Source organism: Astatotilapia calliptera, chromosome 7 (genome assembly GCF_900246225.1).
Source record: "Astatotilapia calliptera chromosome 7, fAstCal1.2, whole genome shotgun sequence".
Lineage (NCBI taxonomy): Eukaryota > Metazoa > Chordata > Actinopteri > Cichliformes > Cichlidae > Astatotilapia > Astatotilapia calliptera.
In genome coordinates this window covers 28138148-28160923 of record NC_039308.1, presented here as the reverse complement: position 1 = coordinate 28160923, position 22776 = coordinate 28138148, and the positions used below count along the sequence as shown (strand labels likewise).

General features: G+C 39.8%; 1 protein-coding gene across 8 annotated transcripts in view; it reads right to left on the bottom strand.

The window, feature by feature from the left end:
- plppr1 (phospholipid phosphatase related 1) overlaps positions 1 to 22776 on the bottom strand; it is a 131946-nt gene that overhangs the window by 40645 nt on the left and 68525 nt on the right. For 3 of the 8 annotated variants that reach the window (XM_026174207.1, XM_026174208.1, XM_026174201.1), the window contains exons 1-2: positions 21864 to 22093; positions 296 to 406 (exon numbers count right to left, since the gene is read on the bottom strand). The exons of 3 other annotated variants lie outside the window; for them this stretch is intronic. In XM_026174207.1, coding sequence (XP_026029992.1) covers positions 296 to 355 — 60 coding nt within the window. In that variant the 5' untranslated portion in view covers positions 356 to 406; positions 21864 to 22093. Of the gene's footprint in view, positions 1 to 295; positions 407 to 21265; positions 21666 to 21863; positions 22094 to 22592; positions 22698 to 22776 lie in introns of those variants that run through there. 2 more of the 8 variants (XM_026174202.1, XM_026174203.1) reach the window with 2 other exon arrangements.

Here is a 22776-nt window from a genome sequence, read left to right as displayed (position 1 = left end):
CTCTGATTAAGGACCTTCAGCTAACACAGTAATTAAAAATTCAGGAGCTGCACAACTCTTACACACACACACACACACACACACACACTTGCCCAATTACAAACACGCATGCATTCAGCTCCACACTCATTTCAACACTTTACACTCTGGTTGTTCACTTATGGTAAATTAACACTCAAAACCATATTTCCATCATGTTCATTTGCCAAACAAGGGTCATATGCATGAATTTACCACTTTATGCAGAAGCCCAGATTATCACGCAAAGACAATGCATGCACGCACACTCCCTCACCTCTACAAAGATGAAACATGGGATGATGGAGTAGCTGCGCAGGGTGTTGTTAGACGCCATCTTGTCTCCTGTCGGGAGACTAACGTTCTCAGGATTCACTGCAGGGTCACTCTGCAAAGACAGAAACATCAAGTGTCAGCTGCCATCATCTGATAATGACAGAAATGCATCTACTTCATCTATTTTATCAGGAGTCCTCAGCAAGATCGGCTATTGATGAGAACCATGTTAACTATTACTATTTTTTTTGCATTTACAAAAGATAACAAATAATTTAAAAGCAGATAAGAGATTGCTTTGTTACATTGCAGAAACTAAATTAGAGTTCTACTTGTCAAAAAAAAAACCACAGAAAAAAACACTGCACACAAAGATTGTGGTTCGCCAGCTCCTTCCGAGGGATCCCCACAATTCCCAGATCTCTTAGGAAATTCAATCCCTGTGTTGTTGCCAAGGTCAGCCCTTGGGTCTTTTACCAGCCAGCTGTGCTTCCTGTCTATTTTTGTCAATCAACAGAAGGCACCTAAGAAAGCTGTTTGGCCTAAATGACTGCAAGAGAAACAGTAAGAATTGTCTTGTGTGCAGGTGCAGTTTTCCATATCTAAAAATCTCCTAAGGCCTCGCCTCAAACACCATGGAGAAAAACTGATCCCCTCTACTATGCAGCTGTATGTCACTTGAGGTCAATAAGCATCTGGTCTTTAGATTCCAAATGTTTCTGAGTGAGAAAAGAAGAGTTGCCATCACTTTATATTCACCCCAATCGAGTCACCGCAAAGTTGTGGTCATTTTCATAAGAAGTCCCCTACGTGATACAGAAGCTGTGCCGTGTGATGCTAAAATTAGCAGGGAAAAAGCAACGGAGAGCACGTCAGGGATGACGAGAAAGTGACAGGAGAAAATCCGTCCCGGTCAACCACCCAAACACCAATAACGGGAACCTTATACAGCGCTTCCCTATACACGTCGAACTCAAAGAAATTACGGAGCCTATCACTTATCACCTGACCAAAGATATGGCTCCCATCAACACTGTGCAAAAGAGGGATTTAGGAAAATGATCAACACCCTAGACAAACGCTACACAGTGCCGTCCCGCAACTATTTTTCTATTGTTGCACTACCTGCTCTATACACGCAGTGTCGAGCAACAGTGGAGACCGAATTTCAAGCAGTACAACATTTTGCGGCAACAACAAAACGTGAGACATTTGTTTTTATGTTTATTTATTGTTTTTATGTTCAGTCTCAACTGTTACGAAGTTGATGTGCAGTTAATAAGTACAATAAATATTTATACTGGAAAAGAAAATCGTGAGAGAATCGTGATCTCAATTCTAAGCCAAAAAATCGTGATTCTCATTTTATGCAAAATCGCGCAGCCCTACTGTAGAGGTTTTTTTTATGTCTGTCACTTTTGCCCTCCGCAACAAATTGTTATTTTTTGTTATTATTTAAATATTGCTTATGCCACCAACAAATTATTTATTTTTGTGATAGGCTGTTAGCAACAAAAGTGCCTAAAGATATCATTTAAAATAGCTTCTTCACTAAATACTCTGTTCTGTGTAGACTAAACAGGTCAATCCCTCAAGTTAGTTGCCTTAAATGATTCAAGCTAAGCCACTTAACTTGACCTAGCTTAACCAAGAAAAAGGAAATACTCTTTTTAGACTAAAAAAGGGCGAAAAAGCAGCCAATGTCCAAAGCTGTTTGAAAAAACATCAAAAAGCTTGAAGAACTATTGCTCATGAACACGTCTGGTTCCTTTGAAGCAAAATGAGGGTTGGCTCAAGACTTTTGCACAGTCTTCACTTTTTGTTAATTTTCTTAGCTGGTTTTTAGCTAATTTCTCAGTCTGGGTAAAGCTCTTTAACTGTATTTTTAACAGCACAAAGCCCAATACAAAACACATCTTCAGAAAGCATTTACTAATCCTGTCAGCTTTGTTCAGTTGAGAACAAAAGCAAATTCTTAATGAAACAACACGGCAGTATTAACCTTATTAATAAAATTCAATTTAACTTCTGAAGCCGCGCTGATGGAGCCAATCTTCTGCACTCGAACTGCCGCTGCTTCCGTTCTCCGTCTGTCAATCTGTCGTGTTCTTTAACTGCATTTCATTATGGCTTCTAATTGTCGAAAAACAATAACATAGCTATTCCCCACAGAGAACAGCAAGCTCACTAGTGAGCGTGAGAAACAAATATGTAGTGAACAACAGAATACTGGAAAAACAAAAACAGCAGTGTCATTTGATTTTCTGCATCCAAACCAGTCTGATATGGCTTTCAGTTTCCAATTGCAGAACACTGGCAGCACAAGAGGTGCCTTACAGTTTCAGTGGGTGTAGATTAGGCAGGATTAAAAAGTGGTTAAGGAAATCCAGAAATGTCAGTATCTGCTGGAGTAATTGTTGATTTATTCGTGTTAATCAACAAAGCTCTGACCTCACGCAGATATTTAATGTGTCTTATTGGCTTGTAATCGCTCCTAAATCCTCATTAAAGGGTAACCTTGCTAATTTGAGCTTCTCTCTATCTAAAGCACAATTCTGAATCATGAAAGGCTGGAGGAGCATGAACGAGGGGGTCTGTTACAGAGCAAAGTTGGAGAGAACAATAGCAGTTATTTAATTTGTGCTTTCTTAGTTTCTTCCTCTTTTTCTATCTTCTATCTAAACTATTCATCATAAATGAACACCTGCTACAGAAAGATTAGATGGTAGAATTATACTACTTCTGCTACCTCATATATATTCATACATATAAATATCTTATGAGCGCCTCAACAATTTAATATTTGAGGCTGTGTGCTCTCCTGTTTCAGAAATTTTTATAATAATATTCTTAAAAAGCTGCTACAAGTAAAGAATTAGTATAAATTAATACTTTCACATTTTGTTGTACGGTTTGTTGTACGGTTGTTTATCAGGTAGTGACCAAGTTTGGATCAATCAATCACATTTCTCTACCAAAGCACAGATGAGAGCAGGTGAGACAAGAAAAAAAAAAAAGAGACCATGTGACATTACTTCCAACAAACGTAGCAACCTACAAGTTGTTTCAGGCTTTCACTATGCGTGATTTTCACTACACAAACCTGAACTAAAAGAATTCATCAAATTCATCATTAATTCAAAAGCAACTTATATTAGACTGAGCGTAACAAGGTAAGGGTCTAGAAACATGACTGCAAAAATAGCTGCTCAGTTAAAAAACAACTAGACACTAACACAACCAAACAAATGTGTGCGCTATTGATATAATGTTTAAAATTTTCATTTTTGAACATTATAGCCAACATCAATACTGGTGAAAGACTAAAACTGTTTCACTAGGTTCCTCTGAGAGAAGTGTTACTCAAATTACAAATGCATGGCAGTGGGTGCATTAATGAAAACTTCAGAGAACATACAAATGCATAAGGCCAAACACACAAAGCCATTAACTTGCATCTATTAAAAATCATAGTTATTTTTAGTATGCAATTCAGAATGAGATGCAATTTTTCAGATGATAATCTCTATAGTCAAGAATCAAGCAAAAAAAGAAAAAAACCTCACAGAGACTGCAGGGAAATCGTACAGTCTGGTGACAAGAGTCACAGCTAATGCAAGGATTCTGGGTGGTCTGTTAACTCATTCCAGTTTGCTATAGTATCACTAGTGAAACTAGATGTTACACAGCAGGCTTAAACAACCATCAGGCCACTGAGAAATGTCCCAGTGCTCCCAACTGGCTAGCAGTCACTGCGGATAATGATCACATGACCATGCATCCTATATGTGTTTAAAGCTACAGTAGGCAGGAATCTATACACATCCTCCTGCAGCAGTTCTCTCTCCCCTCCCTCGTCTAAGCCCAGAGATGCACACATATGCAAGTGCTTCATGAACTTTCCTTTTCCAGATTAAAGACTTCGTCAGATCTGGTCCTGAAAAGCAATATCCTAAAATCTCCCATCAAGGACTAGGTTTTCTAAAAACAGAGCCCAGAGGAAGTGCGGGAGAACATCCTAAGTACAATATACGCCAAAATGTTTTTTGGGGGGATTTTTTCCCAAATGATGCCAAAAAGTATACAAAAATACAATAGTCTCTGCATTTCTTCCTCCCACTTTCTAAAAGAAGTGCCTCCCAGCAGAAGCTTTATATTAAAAGAACAAACAGGAAGGTGCATCAATTTTTAAACGCAGGGAAACAAACAGATGAAATACCCAGAATTTCAAGCTTTTACCTTAAAGGTCATGAATAAAGTAAGTAAACTGTACACAATGAATTAAGATTTAATTTGATTTATGAGATTTATAGTTGTTAATGTATAGATTCATTATTATCCATTAACAATTTATTAGATAAATATATTAACTACAAATTATTAAAATAACTAATAGCTTGTTAAAGGGACATAGCAGTTCAGCAGTTAGCTCAAAGATTTTTTTCTTATTTTATTACATTGCCTCAAGTTGTCTATATGCTGAAAAGATACAGTAAATGTTTGGTTTAATGCCTTTACTGGAACACACTACCAGACTTTGTTCAAGATGTCAACATACCCACCATACTCCTAATTGTTTTGTAACTGCATTTGTCCCTGTGTGGTATTAGACTACAAGGGACAGACTCCAACAACACGACATTTAATAGTGATGCTGCACTTACTTCAACTAAATTGAGAGTGATTCAATGTGAACCTACTAATATTAAATTTGAAATTCAAATGCATCTTTACCCTTCATACTTTTTTACTTATGCATGTCACAAAAAGTTAATTAAGATCTACAATCACTAGACACTTTATTAGGTATATCTGGTACATATTTGACACACTGTTAGTTCCCCTTAGTTCCTTGTGTTCTTGAACACCGCCTCACTGTACATAAATGGCCTCCACAGATTTCAGTCAGATCAGGATGGGAGATGGGAATGGGTAGATTCAGATCATGGATGTGCAGCCGACAAATCTGCAACAATTGTGTGATGATATTTAGTCAATATGGAAAAAATAATCTCAAGCATGTTTCCAGCACGTCACGGAATCTTTACCACAAAGAATTAAGGCAGTCTAGGTGTGCCTAACAAAGTGCCCAATGAGTGTGTTTCCCTGTTATTACTGATGATTTAGAAGAGGTAGCAAAGGCAACTGCATTAGCAATAATATTACCAAAATATTAGCATTTACTATACAGCACTGTATACTGGAAATACACAATAAGACGGTCTCTCTGCTAAGATAAAGCCTCACACAAAGATTTACTGATCCCAACACTCACCCTGATTTGAAACCAAACACTTCAGTTTCACTGAGTCATTAGACAAAGACAGACAGCAATGTTGGCATGTCTAATCAGTCCCTAAGTGCTCGTCCCATCTCATTTAACACTCAATCCAGGCTACTCAAGTCAGTATTAGATAGCAGCAATCCACCCATCAGTTTTGTGCCTCAAGATATCATGCTGCTACATCTTATATACCCATAAAAGAAAATGTTCCAGTCTATCTTCGTCTACCCGTGAAGAAAGATCAGTGCACGTGTTGCTGTAACACAGCATCACTACAGACGTCGAACAGACTTGCTTTGTTGCCCAAGGTCACAGGAGCAGAGTGGATAGCTGTCTAGTGTGTGTGAACTGAGGTGTTCCAGTTTAAAGATCGACTTAGAGTTCACTAAAATTGCCAGCACCCACATCAAAAGCCTTGAATGTCATAGAAAAATCTATTAATTGAACCCTACGCTAGTCATCCTTGCAATCCATCTCAGTACACATTAACAGTATCATCAGCCTCCAGTGACTCAGTAACTTTTCAGATTATGGCATCAACAGCAGGGAAGAAATTGAATAGTCATAAAAAAGCCTCCCAAAGTCAGTGACCATACTAATCACATTAACAGACTCCAAGGTATGTTTTTTCTTTTTAAACATAACAAACTCAAGAGCAATTATTTATCATTTCTACATCTTACTGCATTCAACCATGATTTTACAAAGGCAGTCAAATGGAAAGACTTCATGTATCCTGCTATGTTATTTTTGTTGTTTTGCGTTTATCATTGTGGTAAATCTGATCAGAGATACTTGTTTGAGTTTCTATGTACTACTAAATAACTCCCAGTGTATTTAGTATGTATGGACAACAGGGTACATTTGTTTTTCTAGACTGGTGCATTAAAAATTTGTTACCTTAGAGATTTAAGTCAAAGCACAGCTGATGATAGTCAACAAAAATAGTCAGTAGAGCCCAGCCGATGAAGACATTTGGACAAAATATCTGTATTTGTGTAAAACACTTTAAAGAAATCAGTAATATGGCCTAGGGGTGAGCGGTATAAACAGTAGAAACGATATGAATTTGGCCAATGGTAGAGATTTTGACTATACCACAATAGCACATGTTGATGGTGTCATCAAGCGGCGCCTGTTTTGGTTGAAAGCATCGCAGCGGCTGCAAGCAATATCATCTGCAAATTGGGTGACAGTAGCGAAGAGACGAAGCACGTTTTGGAATATGAGCCAAAAACTGCGCTTCCTCCACTTCCGTAACATTGATTCATTAATGTTGAATTCTCTCGCAGCTGCTCTATTCCCATGTTGTTGCAGTATATTAATGACTAACCTCGTATTGTGGATGGATTATCTCAGTTGTTATCCTGACTGAAGTTTGGTCCGTTTACAGCATCCTGCCATGCGATTACATTTGACCCTCACGTTAACTTTTATCAAGTGGAAAAAAGTTAGCGTTCATCCACCAGCTTCACTGTTTATGTTATGCTAACATAGCTGTCTCGCTAGTGATCACGTAGCACATCATCATATACCAGCTAGTCCAACTTCAGTAACCCTACAAAAGTCATTGCTGTTTAGTTTCCTGTCTTCGTTTATGTTGGAAGTGATAGCAGAGCTGTACGTTTTATTTTTTTCTAGAAACCTCTCTGTCAGAACATGGCATATCATGTTTAGGTGGAAACTAGCAAGCTAACTTCCAGCTAACTTCTAATTCTGCTCGGTTTTCATGTTTGCCTGGATATTAAACTTAATTGTTACACCTGGTAAAGCAGCGACACTGACCATTTTATTAAAGATGAACAAATTTAGACAGTTTTTAACGCTCAGTGTTCGTTTGACATGGGACCTGAAGCGGACCCAGATTACTCTGCGAGGCTCCTGACTACGGTAGCGGTAATGCTCCGACAATCCATTAAGCGGTGCAGCTTTGTAGCTTACCAAAGTCGTACTAAAACATTTTTGACAGATTTTTGAGCGCCGTGTACCACATAAAATCGGTTCGAGGTGAATAAGCACAACCAGAATTCATACATTAAGGCGCACCAGATTATAAGGCGCACTGTCAATTTTTGAGAAAATTAAAGGATTCTAAGTGCGCCTTATAGTGCAAAAATAAGGAAGAAAAGAATATATTGCGATATATATATCGTTACCGCGCATGCTTTAAGTTATACTGCGATATGGATTTTAGGCTATATAACCCAGCCTTAATATGGCCTCATGTAGCAGACAGGGAATCAAAGTCAAACGGAAGACGTGGCAAGTACAGTGCCAACCTCCAGACAATCTAGTAAACAGTAGGATCCTTTTACATGTACACATGTAAATAAGGAAGTGATTCGATTTTTGTCAGACCAGTAACAAAATATGAAGGAGATGTTTTGGGTTTGTGTTTCCCATCCAAGCATCCTGGCAGTTCATTTCATCATAAATCTGGTTAAAGTATAGGTTGAGTGGGAGTTACTGGATCTACTGTTTTTAGTTTGGGTTTCTATTAGTTTTCCAAAACTAGTTTAGGAGAGAAGCCGGAATCTGATGATCCATTGTGTGGTTGGTTCAGGGTTTTCTCTGTCTTTTGTTTGTTTTAGCTGGAACTCCCGTTTCCTTTTGTTTCCAACTGCAATTTCTGTTGAATGGCAGCAGTGTTGTGGTATCTCAAATGTTGGGTTGCTTTGAACCTTAAATTTAGGGATCATAACAGTAATTTACTCCAAAAAGCTTTAAACTAGTGACCCTCTGTAAAGTAGGAAAATTGAGTGTTTCCAAAACTGAATCTGTGAAGTATCTATTAGTGAAAGGCTTGAGACTGTTCTGCCTACACCTTTACTTACTCCGTGGATAATACTCCAGACATGGATGGGGAAAAAATGCAGCGGTTGAACCACAATCTTTACTAGGGGGCTCTTTGACAGATGATTGAAATCAGAAAATTGAAGGGGGCTGCACTCAGCATCCAAACAATTGACACCACATTCATTTGTTGCTCAGACACTACGACAGCCTGAACTGCACCTAGTCATGGTAAAGTCAACATGATTTCTCTTGTTCTGGTGCCTAAAAACCCAGAGTCTGAAGAGAATTTCAACAAAGGAACACTTTTCTTCCAATACCAAAAGACACTTAATAACAGTGAGTCAGATGAAAGGTGATCTGATCGTCTCACCAGAGGGTAGATCATCAAACGAGCTGCCTACAGGCCTCGTCACGATTCATCAGCATCTCCTCCTCTCAGCCACTCAGCTGTGATGACTTTGTCTGGATGTGACTGCTTTTCTCTCACAGACAGCAAGAGCTGACTGTGAAATATTGAGCACAGAAATATTGTACCTGATTGACCATCTCCTGGTCTCCAGCTGAGTTGTTCTGCTGGAGTGTGATGACTGTCTGAATGTCACAATGACAGAGTTTGTGATAGAGCGAGTGGCTGGGCATGGAAAAATGAAATATTACCTCCCGTTATCACTGCTGGCCTGTTGTTGCTGTAACCTCTTTCTACTCTACTTGAACACATCTGTTACTGAAGTCTAAAAAAAAAAAAAAAAAAAAAAACCCCATAATTTTTATGGCACCCTGGCTGCTTCAGTACATGATGTTCAGAAATACCAGCACAAGGAAATATACTGCCAAAGAAATATAATACCAGGGCAACAGAATACTAGTGGTCCATTCATCCAGTCTAAATTGCTAACAAAAAAAATAATTAACACCAGCTACTTCATTAGTGGGTCAGATCCCCTTTTGCCTTCAGAACTGCTTTAACTGCCACTATAGCTCATCTAGTGCAGCAGCAACCAATATGAGAAGGCTTGGAGTCTGCCCCAGAGTTTATGTTTCATTTGTGTTATGGTGAGGTCAGGAACAATGCTCATTGCCACAACTGTTGTCGTAATTTTATCTAATATGTAAATCTGAGTGTGCAGGTGCCTCTCCGTGACTGGTGCATCCAGGGGGACGGATCGCACCGATTGGCTAATGACCGCATATAATGACCGCAGCATATAAGAAGACACCGCCATGGACGGCCAGTCATTCACCCTCGGCCCATCCCAACCGGCAGACTGTATGTTCACTGTTTAGTAATGTTTGTTTAATGCAGGAGTATGTAGGGGTGGACCGCCTTTTTGTTTGATTACAGTTTTCTCCTGTTTTTGTTAGTTAGGGAGGTAAGTCATTGTCGTTTGGTTTAATTCTTTTCAATAGGTAAGCTTGATTTATCCCTGAGATAGGCTCCCTTTTGTTTGTTGTTTTGGCCGAAGTTATAATTCGCTCCCTTCCTTTGTTTCTAAATTCACTCATTGTAAATAAATCACTGTCAAAAAGTATTAATTGCGTGATGTGCTGCTTGGGGTTGGACGGGATGGATCACCCTTGTGTTATAGTCTGGCCACGCCTAGACGGATCATAACATAATATAGACTGTGATGTTTGAAAGATGGTCACTTGCTACCCAAATGTGCCAAGAAAAAAAATGCCCGCAGCATTACACCATCAGCACCAGCCTGAACCTTTGATACGAGGCACGATGCATCCATGCTTTCATGATGTTTATGCCAAATTCTGACCTTACAGCCAAAATCACCCAAATTGTCCAGTTTTGGTGAATTACAGCTTCAGTTTCCAGTTCTTGGCTGACAGGAGTGGCACCCGGTATGCTGCTTCTGTTTTCAAAGTCGTTCTTCTCAGTTGCTGTTGTTTTCCTTTACCAGCTCGACCAGTCTGGCCATTTTCCTTTGACCTCTTGCATCAACAAGCAATTTTGATCCAGAGAACTGATGCTCACTGGGTCCAGAGACTTCCTTTGGTTGAAAGTCCAACTGTGTATTTGCATGCAGAAGTTTAAAAATATTCATCTACGTCTCAAATTATTTATGACCTCAATAAAAACTTTGCTGATAAGCTAATGATCTAAATCATTAGTTAACATGGCTTTACCCTGGGAATACACTGGGTGAGTGTCGTTCACACATTGTAGTAGCATTCCAGTATTGGAGCTTTTTGCGTGCATGGGGAATTTTATTTTTAACACCTATTGGATTTTCTATGCCAATCTTGTATCTGTCTTATTGCCCTCTGGGATGCACTGTGGCACCTCTAGTGGAATCGCAAGCATTTCTTTGAGTGACACCAATCAGCTCCATGCATTGAAGTCCCTCCTTACATATTACATCTGGTTTTTAAAAAGCAAAATAATTAACAGCCAAAATGCTCAACTTCAGCCTTAAAATAAAGAATCCATGAACCAATGGGGGGGGGAAGTCTATCCTTTACAGTGACTTCACATTCTTATGCAACACACAGAGTACGTAATGCGTTTTAGTAATGCTGCAGGCCAGCCAGCTAAACTTGGCACAGAGCTTGGGAAACAGGAAGCTCCAGATATGGGTGACAGTTCTCTTTAGGCTCATGACTACGAGTGCCCCCGTTCAAATCGTCTAAATGTTTTCATATTTAGCAGTTTTGCATAAAAATGGAAAACATGTTTTGGATGGTGACATGCCAACTGAGCATTTAGTCCGCCTCCACCCTACACCGATGTGACTTAATAACAGGACTTCAGAATAATGGCCCAATGAGGCTCACGGTTATGATTCACAGCACAAACTACGAATAGCTTTTTTCAACAAAATGTTTTTCCCGAAATGATCACCACAGAAAATGGTTGATGCAGAGCTCATTTTGCTTTTTCTTCTTTCGCCTCTTCTTCTGACTCCAAAACAGTGTGCAGCCAAAGAAACAGAGATGTCCCATGGCTAACACTCCTGCCAACAGAGCATCTTTGTGGCTATAAATAGTCAGTTTTCAATCTTCCCTTGTAGCTTCTTTAAAAGTGCTTCCTGGGAAATCTATCCCTTTTTTCAGATAGTAGGGTACATTATTTAATACTCTGCTGCTCAAGGATTAAATGACAAATCAATAAATATTTTTCAAAGTCCAAAGATCATTCCTGGATGGAAGATCCACAATCTTCTATTGAACCAACCTCTTCACACTAATGGAGTCTTGTCATTACACATTTTTTCCCACATACACATGTAAGAGTGTTAACCTAAAATAATGTCATCATCTTCCCTCTCCCGTCTCCCCCCAAACCAAAACGTCAAACAGGGCACTGACTCAGAGCAGATAGCGTGAACAGGACAGGAGACTGATAAATAGAAAGAGACATGAAGGAGGGCACACAGAGGACCAAAAAGAAGATAAACGTGTTGTAGGTGGGTCATTTGGGAAGAGGGAACTTTTGCTACCTCTTCTGGGTGTTAGCTTGTCTTCCTCCTCTTGCTATCAGCCACAGTTCCCCAGGCCTCCAATATCACGCTTACCACTTGCACATATGGAAAGTTATTTTTAGTGTTCCATATAGCATAGCACAACATATGCACAGGTGTTAAAGATACATATTGTTTGTGATATTATTGTAATAAAATTCTCTTGATTAAAATTGACTGTAATTATTTAACCTCATTAATTTATTAATGAAACTAAACATTTTACTTGTGCAATTAGATGAAAAAATATGAAAACTATTACAAAATAATTTGTCAAATGTGCAGCTCTTCCTATTAGATAATCAGCTCACATTTTAATTCATAAATGTAAAAAGAACTGCATGCCAGAAGATCAGGAACATTTTTTGGTAATGTAATACTCAAAAGATTCCCCTAGAGAGAGACTTTAAAGAAAGCGATGAAGCAAAGCTAAGCATGAACAAGCAGCAGGGAAAACACTAAGTTCGTTTCCCTCAGATGTTACCAACTGGCAACACACTCAAGAAACAGTTTTTTTAAAGTTTTTAAAAAAAATTTCTGTACATTTATTCAACCGCTGACCTGAGCGTCACCCCCACGTCTTTTTTCTCATTAAGCAAAGTGGCACTTGTTCCTGTAGCTCATTTTAGTTCATTGCTGCAGCCATTATGTGACAATGTCACATGTCTGAATTCTCATTTCTGCACTGGAGAAAAATGAAAATTATAATTAAAGGTTTAATTATCTCCTACTTATTTATTATGAGAACAATCTAAATAAATGCCAAGATAATATATTGAGTTTTAAATTTGAGATTCCCTCTTAATATAATCACATTTGACTAACTTGAGGCTAAACCAGAGTTCCTTATATATTTAAAATTACCAGAACTGTATGGAGTACCGTAATTGTCGGGCTATAAGCCGCTACTTTTTGCACCAGCTTTGAACCCTGCGGCTTTTAGTCAGGTGCGGCTTTTCTATGGATTGTCCATGATTTTTGTCATATCGTAAGAGGATTTGTTTTGTTTGTTCTGCTGTTGTACGGCACTACGTTGCCTGGCGGAAGGATCGGGGTTCAAGAGTGGTATGTTAGTCACACGTCCGTCCGCCAGGCAACGTAGTGCCGTACGAAGTAGCGCGAAAAACAAACTTCAAAGTAGCGCTACGCATTCAGCGGGAGGCATGGATGATGTGCGGCGATAAACTTGCGAAAAGCAAGTTATGCTCAACTCCACCGGTGGATTCTGACAGCGTGGAAAAGTGTGAAAACATCCACGATCACCAACGGATTTCTAAGGGCTGGACTGCTGCATGATGGAGAGGAGGACACCGCCACGGCCCTTCTGAGGGTGTTCGACTCTGACACTGACAATGAGGATTTCTTTGGTTTTGAAAGTGACAACGAAGGAGAGAAGAAGAGTGGATGACGAAGCCACCCTGAGCCTGTTCGTTCCGACACTGGAGAAGAGGACTTTGGTGGTTTTAGTGCGCAGGAAGAAGAGAAAGATGGTGAATGACTGACTTTTCTTCTTGTTAAAGCTGTGTCACTGCACCTGAGCCTAAAAGGTAGGCCGAATCTATTGTTCTGGTGTGCTATAGGTTACTGTTATGTACTACATGTGCAAATATGTACCCATAACTTGTTTTTCAAAATATTAATAAAAGGGGTGTGTCTCCAAACAGCCATCTCTTTCCTGACAATTCCCTTTGTGCATATTCTCTTACATATGATAAGTCAACATTGAAACACCTGCGGCTTTTGGTCAGGTGCGGCTAATGTATGTACAAAACAGGATTTTCCCCTGATTTTAGCTTGTGCGGCTAATATTCCGGTGCGCTTTGTAGTCCGGGAAATACGGTAAATATCGTCTAATTTCGTTAGCAAACAAATGCAAATGCTTCAATGTAATTTGCATATAACTTGGGGAATGCATTTCCCCCCGAGGTTTCCATGTTTTCTAAAGCCATGTGCTCAGTGGCATTGTGCAAGTGTTTCTCGCACTTCCTTGTAACATCTCCAGATTTACATCTATATTTAGATCAAACACGCTCTTCATCCCTGAGTATTGAGCTATTTTTCCATAACAGCCACCAGAATCATCACAGCAATGTCCCCTAGACCCAGCTGGAGATAAGGGAGTCTTTCCCCTCAGAGATTTCTTAATATTTCAACACGATCATGCTACAGTGGCTTCTCATTATCCTTGTATCATTTCGTTTGAAAACTACATACCCTAAAAAGATTATGAGTGCTAAAACAGCATTGGATATCTGCAATCAACTTTGATCATGCATCAAATAAGGATACAGCATGTGAATAGGCAGAGCTGGTTTTAGAGTAGGTGGTAAATATTCAGTAATATCCAGTTTAATCCTTTATAATTCAGACCTTTGCTGAGGACTTTCCGAACCCCCAATCAACACTAAAAGATAAAACAGTTCAAAAGTCCACAAACTGCAGCATCATGAGGCACTGTTTAGATCAAGAGGAAAAACTCTTTCCTGTTTGAAACTTTAAAAGTGATCTTTAAATTCATCAGGTAATGTTTATCCATTTTGGTTGGGGCTCAAGTACACCAGTGGCCTAAAATATGGCTGTGTTAGTGAAAATCTTTCTACCAATAATTTTGAATTCAATAAAAAACCAAAATAAGATGCACAGAGATGTGCGGATTGACCGTCTAGAGAACTGAGTCAGCCAATTTCCAGCATTCTTGGCTGAGACTAGTCAGGCTTGTGTATTATGAGCCGTAATGCCATATGAGCATTATGGCGATGATGAGCCAGTCCGTTTCATGCATGTACAAAATACTCACAGCAGCACAGGCAAACAGCCATGCCCACACTCACAGCCACATGCATTCATTAGCATGGAAGGTAATGAGTAGGGGGAACCACTAAAATGTTTGCAAATAAACTACCAACGCAAAAACAGCTAAAGCTTAAGCCATCATGTGCTCAGAGTGAACCACAAGCCAGCAGCCTCGGTATGAGCAAAGGATCAAAGCAGTTACTAGGAAAAAATCTTCAAAAATACAGTTTTACATTTATATAGCAGACAAAGTACATCAAAAAGTACATTTGGAACCTTTGGGGGTATTTTAGGCACTCTTTATTTGGTATGCATGGGTCAGACAACACTCACTTTCAAAGTCAGCCTTTAATTTCATATCTATATCTTTTGTATTTGTGATGATACAACATCTGTCTGCAGACAGACAGAAAAAACAGACATAGAATCACCTGCCTAAGTACTCAAAACTGCCTTTTTAATGTGCCCTGTTACAGCATGTGTCAAGTTAACTAAAACTACTTTTGGAAATAAATAAACCTAAGGCTCTGATGGAAATGTTTATTGATACGTAGGATGTCTTCACGACTGTCAACTGCCTTCAAAAAAATCTTGTTTTGTCATACTTACTGTGATGCTACAATGAAAAATTTTCAAACACAAAATCTAAACTAAAGTGAGCAAATTGATACAGGAAATTTACCTAAACTACAGGGAGTGCAGAATTATTAGGCAAATGAGTATTTTGTCCACATCATCCTCTTCATGCATGTTGTCTTACTCCAAGCTGTATAGGCTCGAAAGCCTACTACCAATTAAGCATATTAGGTGATGTGCATCTCTGTAATGAGAAGGGGTGTGGTCTAATGACATCAACACCCTATATCAGGTGTGCATAATTATTAGGCAACGTCCTTTCCTTTGGCAAAATGGGTCAAAAGAAGGACTTGACAGGCTCAGAAAAGTCAAAAATAGTGAGATATCTTGCAGAGGGATGCAGCAGTCTCAAAATTGCAAAGCTTCTGAAGCGTGATCATCGAACAATCAAGCGTTTCATTCAAAATAGTCAACAGGGTCGCAAGAAGCGTGTGGAAAAACCAAGGCGCAAAATAACTGCCCATGAACTGAGAAAAGTCAAGCGTGCAGCTGCCAAGATGCCACTTGCCACCAGTTTGGCCATATTTCAGAGCTGCAACATCACTGGAGTGCCCAAAAGCACAAGGTGTGCAATACTCAGAGACATGGCCAAGGTAAGAAAGGCTGAAAGACGACCACCACTGAACAAGACACACAAGCTGAAACGTCAAGACTGGGCCAAGAAATATCTCAAGACTGGTTTTTCTAAGGTTTTATGGACTGATGAAATGAGAGTGAGTCTTGATGGGCCAGATGGATGGGCCCGTGGCTGGATTGGTAAAGGGCAGAGAGCTCCAGTCCCACTCAGACGCCAGCAAGGTGGAGGTGGAGTACTGGTTTGGGCTGGTATCATCAAAGATGAGCTTGTGGGGCTTTTTCGGGTTGAGGATGGAGTCAAGCTCAACTCCCAGTCCTACTGCCAGTTTCTGGAAGACACCTTCTTCAAGCAGTGGTACAGGAAGAAGTCTGCATCCTTCAAGAAAAACATGATTTTCATGCAGGACAATGCTCCATCACACGTGTCCAAGTACTCCACAGCGTGGCTGGTAAGAAAGGGTATAAAAGAAGAAAAACTAATGACATGGCCACCTTGTTCACCTGATCTGAACCCCATTGAGAACCTGTGGTCCATCATCAAATGTGAGATTTACAAGGAGGGAAAACAGTACACCTCTCTGAACAGTGTCTGGGAGGCTGTGGTTGCTGCTGCACGCAATGTTGATGGTGAACAGATCAAAACACTGACAGAATCCATGGATGGCAGGCTTTTGAGTGTCCTTGCAAAGAAAGGTGGCTATATTGGTCGCTGATTTGTTTTTGTTTTGTTTTTGAATGTCAGAAATGTATATTTGTGAATGTGGAGATGTTATATTGGTTTCACTGGTAAAAATAAATAATTGAAATGGGTATATATTTGTTTTTTGTTAAGTTGCCTAATAATTATGCACAGTAATAGTCACCTGCACACACAGATATCCCCCTAAAATAGCTAAAACTAAAAACAAACTAAAAACTACTTCCAAAAACATTCAGCTTTGATATTAATGAGTTTTTTGGGTTCATTGAGAACATGGTTGTTGTTCAATAATAAAATTATTCCTCAGAAATACAACTTGCCTAATAATTCTGCACTCCCTGTAATTTAAAAAAAAAAAAAAAAAAAAAAAAAAAAAACAGATGAGGTGAGTCACAATTCCTAACGCAGGTCATTCCACACAGCAAACGCTCAGATGATTTGTCTTTAAGCATGAGGTGGGTCACCAGGTTTCTGGCTGATCTCAGGCTGCACTGTGGTTAGCACGGAAACAGCAATTTGAGAATATATATTTTGAAACCAGGCCATGAAGTGCATTAAAAGTAATAAACAATATCTTAAAATCAATTAACTGAGTAGGTCACCATCCTCATACTGACAGTTCTGGTTACAAAAATGCCGAACAAACTAGCTCTGCTATTGATTCATCAATGAACTCTGGAGGTCCATTTAAAGGATCACATCATTCCCTTTCTCCTCTAATATTTCTAGTAGCATCTCTCTATTTAGAGTGTTTGACATTGACTTTTCCAAACAAATAACTCTCTCTCTGAAATTGTTGTAACTACTTCTACACTGTGGCTCCCAACAAACTCAAATAACTTTATATCCAAAATATAATGACTAAACAATGACCCTCCAATGTCTAACTAAACATTTTGCCTGTTCCATTTAACACCTAATTAACGTGTCATAATGTTATTAAACTATTTTTTCTCTAAATATTTACTTACATAAATTAGAATGCTTCCAATTCTGGAATAACATTAGTATAATTATAATCTTACAGTTTATTTGCAACACCGGTATTACGCAGTTGTTCCCTCCGAATTTTTATTATCTGTACTTATGAGGTATTGCTGAGTCATGTAGGCCCATTTAAAATGCATTTTTCATTCAAGTTTAAATCATTTGAACTAACACACATGCATCTTAGCTACAGATGTAGTTTCATCTAAGTGAGCCCTTTTGTAACAGTCACAGATTTCTTCTTAATATTGTGAAGTACCATGCTGCATCATCAAGCATTTTTCTATTAGCTCATATTCACCTTCTCACTTTTTGGGTAATTTTTAATAATCTCTCTTGCAAATATATATTTAACCGCATTATCTGGTGCACAACTGTCTAGCTTGTGGCAAAACAAGGGGAAATATTCATGTAGTATTGCCAGCGTTATTGCTAACTATCCCTCACTGAAGCTGCTTTCATGCATGAACGACAGTTTAAGGAGAATGGGGTCGAGATATTTTTCACTGCTTTCCTTCCTTACACATAGCACACAGCAGGACATGATCCACACGACTGAGGTGAGAGATGCCCGGGAGACAACATGTGATGCCTGTGAATGCAACAGAAAAATAAGCTGCACATCGATGTAGTTCGATAATCACGCTAACACTGTGCTAAGGAGCCAGAAGTTTAAAGACAAGCTCATTTTTGATCTGGCTGTGCTGGAAGTGGAAATTCTCACAAATGCACACCTTGTCCAGCTCAAAACCTTATCAGCTGCACATATCAGTCTTCTTAGATATGGGAAAGCACTCTCAACTCCAGCAGCAGACCTTATCTCACCCTTGGGGCAACTCATTCCCCAGAGACATCACAGTGACAGATATACTGCCCAATGAAAATACCCTCACAGCACTAATAACACCAGCCCCCACATGTAGTGGTAATCAAAGAGCAGACAGCAAAGCTCAGGATGAGTATGTGTGTGAGGCAGCCTGCATGTATACATGTGTGTGTGTGTGACTGCATGTGATCAATAATGAGTCTCTAGTGTGGGAGTAAAAGTGGTGCTGGATATCAGACATGAGTTCAGAGGTCACCGGTTTCAGCAGCTTCACTGCATTACTGATTTTTATTTCTGCATTTCTTTTTTAAACAGGTCATTTGCTGGAGTTTCCTTGCAATTATTTCTATTTATAACACATTAGGACCACATGAAGCCTGTCACGCTGACACTATATTTATTAAGTGCCGTATTAGAGCTTAGTGTATTTGTTTCCACAAAGAGCAGTAAAAATACAACTTTATTCAAGTTCAGCCTGAATTTACATGACTTCATAAAAAGGAATAAAAGAGGCAAAAGTGTTAACTTAGATATCCAGTGTTGCTGAGACAGCTCACGGGTAAGGATGTATATTGAATTTCACATTTTTATTTTGATTTATCACTTACTTATGTGAGGACGAAATGATGCACTAGAGCATAATTTAATTTTCATAAATCTCACGAGATGCTTTACTCTGCTCCAGGCAGATCTCTGAGTATTTCATCTGGAGATTAAGGATGATAAGACAAGCACATTTTAGCTATAGAGTCTTGGGTCATGCAGAAGCAGGGATGCAGTGCTTCCCTGCTAGTATATCTCAATCACTACTTTGTTAGGTGCACCTGTTCAACTACTTGTTAAAGCAAACATCTCTAATATATCGACCAATAGCATGGCAACAACTCAGTGCATTTGGTCATGTAGACATGTGCAAGGTGACCTGCTGAAAATCTGCATCGTAATGGGGAAGAAAGACAATTTAAGTGACTTTAAACACAGCATGGCTGATCCTGCCAGACCGGCTGGTCTAAGAATCTCAGAACAGGGATTTTCCCTCACAATGATCTCTATTTACAGAGCATGGTCCAAAAAAGAGAAAATGTATAGCCAGTAAGCCACAGTTCTCTCTTGTTGATGCCAGTGTTCAGAGGAGAATGCCCAGTCTGCTTTGAGCTGATAGGAAGGCAACTTCCCGTTGCCTTCCTATCAGATGCAGAAGAGCCTCTCTGAATGCACAGCAGATAGGGAGCAGAAGACCACACTGTGTGCCTGTCCTCACAGCTAGAAAAAAGAAAGATCTCAATCCAACGGAGCACCTTTGAGATGTGGTGGAACAGGAGATTCATATTATGGATGTGCAGCAAACAAATCTGCAGCAACTCTGTGATGCTATCACATCAGTACAGACCAAAATCTCAAAGGAATGTTTCCACCATCTCATGAAATCTGTCCACAAAGAACTAAGGCAGCTCTTAAGGCAAGTACTGGAAAGCTGTACCTAATGAAGTGGCAAATAATTGCAAAGTCTTGACAAGTGCATTTTTATTATAAGGTTCAAGGAGGACTGCAGTGCATCCTGCAATGTATATAGCCAAGAGTAAACCATATAAAAGGCAAAGTCTATAAATAGCTCGGTGTAATACTCACTGCTGTTTTTTTCTTTAAATCTAAGAACAATGTTAAAGAAAAATGGGACAAATCGTTAACGTAAATGGTGCTAGTATATGCTGAATATGTTAACTGCAGAGGCCCACAGAAAGTGTCACTGTGCTGTTAAAACTAAAATGATCATATCAGTAAAGAAATGTGACCTTAACTGCACATTTTTATGGGAGCAACCACACACCCTAATGAGGTTTCAACTTCATGACCCAGTAGTCATGAAGTATAGTTACAGTATGTCATTGCCAGGCATATGACGTCATTGTGACCTCAGCCTGTCATATTACTACATTTCATGGAAAGGCAAAACACACACACAGACACACACAAACCCAAAACTATGGCCTTTGCTGTGTAGAGTGAGACCTCCTACACAAGCCTTCCTGAGTGCAGGCGATGTTTACATGTACTACGTAGTGTGATATATCGACACACTCATGTAAATGCATACTTGTGCCAATAAGGAATTGCATGTGCCAAGAGGAGTCTTGTATTCTGCTGAAAGCCAAAGAAATGCTCCCCTGATGCCCAGCCACATGCCATCTGTCTGCTGCATGATATAAATCCTCACTATGCAACAAGGACGAGCATGAATACACCTGTAAAATACAGACACGCACACACAAAGAGGAAGGCAGAGAAATTCACAGGTTCCAGCTACAAATACTAACTAGAAATCTGCCTCACTGGGCGGGTCACGTTATCCCATCTTATTCCAAGTGTTCAGCCAAGAGACACGTGGAAGATTTAACACACATGGCAACATGCATACAACTTCTGTAAAGACAATATTTGCCCATTACTAGAAATGGAAGCAGACAGCAAATGCAATTAATGTGCACGACTCACACAAACAGCACTTCTTCAACAGCATATGAGGAAAGAAATGACTTCCAAGCACCTGGGCACTATTTACCGACTGTGCTCCTGAGCTGGGAAATGTATCATTTTATAGTTAATGACACCAGATTTTTTAATACTTTGTATTAATTGATCACAATACTTTACACACCTCATATTAAAAAACAATCCTCGAGCATTTTGACCCAATGAAACAAAAAAAAGCTTTAAAAAGGACAGTAGATAAACGCTTACAAATTTATAAGGGTTAAACACGCCTTACCCCATAAACGTTTGCATTCTTACTATGTCATCACTTTAGAAAAATAGGTTAATCTAAGTATTGTTGTACACAATTCTTTCTGAATCTGAGGCCGAGGCTATACATCCATTTCAGAATAAGAGAGAAACGATACCTGCGGACACACACACACGCTGATTTCGCGGTTACCCCCTATACACCATCACACATCTTCTACCAACCACGGGATTTCAGTCATTCATCAGAAAGGCATCTACTGCGCCGTGCGTGTCTGGGAGGGCTGTGGACTAGGCAGTCTCCGATTTGGGGGGGGCGGGGAGATGGGCCAATTTTTTATTTTTTTATTTTTTAGCTGGACCGAAAACACAATTTTGCTCAGCAACAGAGGCGACACATTTGCACAAACCTCCGCTTGTTGTTAACGGATACACAATACAGAAGCAGATGAAAATAATCGCCAAAAACAAAATAAAAATCATATTTGTGTGAGCGTAAAGCGCCACAGGGAGGTCACTGTTGCTGCTGGCAGAGACAGGTGTCTAAATACCGATATCGATTCTGTGCGAGCTTTAAAGCCATTATTTTCCACGCATTCTCACTGAACCCACACAGAAAGCCTTTTTCATTGAAGAGGACTCCAGCGCTTTGACTTGATTAAGGTCCGAACTTGCCCCAGCAACAGACAATAGCTGCACAGTCCCGTTTCCTCTCATTTCTTCCCCACAGCATCTGCGGGCAACGCAAACACTTACCGCGATGAGATGGAGAAATATTCCACATAAAATGTGACTCCATTAAAGAAGAAGGTGAAGAATGTGGGTGGGGGGGAAAGGGGGAAGCCGTGAACTGCACCCACGCTACTACCGCTACTACTACTCCATCGGCTGGGCAAAGCGTCCGCTCTCGGTTTGTGATGTGGATCACGCAGCGTGTGAGCCCATGAGGATGGATGCTGTGCCTTTTCGGGGGGCGGGGACAAGACGCGTACTCATCTCCAATGGAGCGTATTTAATTCTGTGTAGGGACCCTTGTGTTACAATCAAGTAGGCTGTGTAGCCCACTTTTATCCAGCCACCCTGCCCTGTAGACCTCCAGGTTAGGGGGGAAAAAATCCTGGATTTATTCACCTTGTCTCAGAAAGACAGCATGATGTCTGTTCAGGTCTGCTTAATATATTCATGGAGCGCCACACGTTCACAGGTGGATGCTTTCTGAGATGTGGGTGCTGCTGATTGAATTCTGAAGATTCATACCGGCGCTCGTGTTTGGTAAAAAACAAACAAACACGATTTTTGCGATACTGTAGGTAATTCAGATTCATTTTTGCTTATATCACAGAGATGTCGACACAGGTGGATTTGACGATGAAATGTACACACATTAATTCCAAATATGTGATAATTTATATATGCCTGAAATTACTAACAGCGTCTTTAAAAGGGCACTTTCAAAAAGTTTTCTATGCAAATCATATCACACACCTCTCCATGTTGCCTGTACGCATCAGATGTGGAGCTCCTCCAGAAGCAGTATGGGCACACTTTACTTCCTCGTTGGTGTTAGACCCGCCTCCACAGAAACCGAGTTTATCCAATAGCCTCAATCCTTGAAGTAGCTATGCTTCTGGATTTTTCAGCCCCATTCAAAGGGGAGTGCTCTTACTCT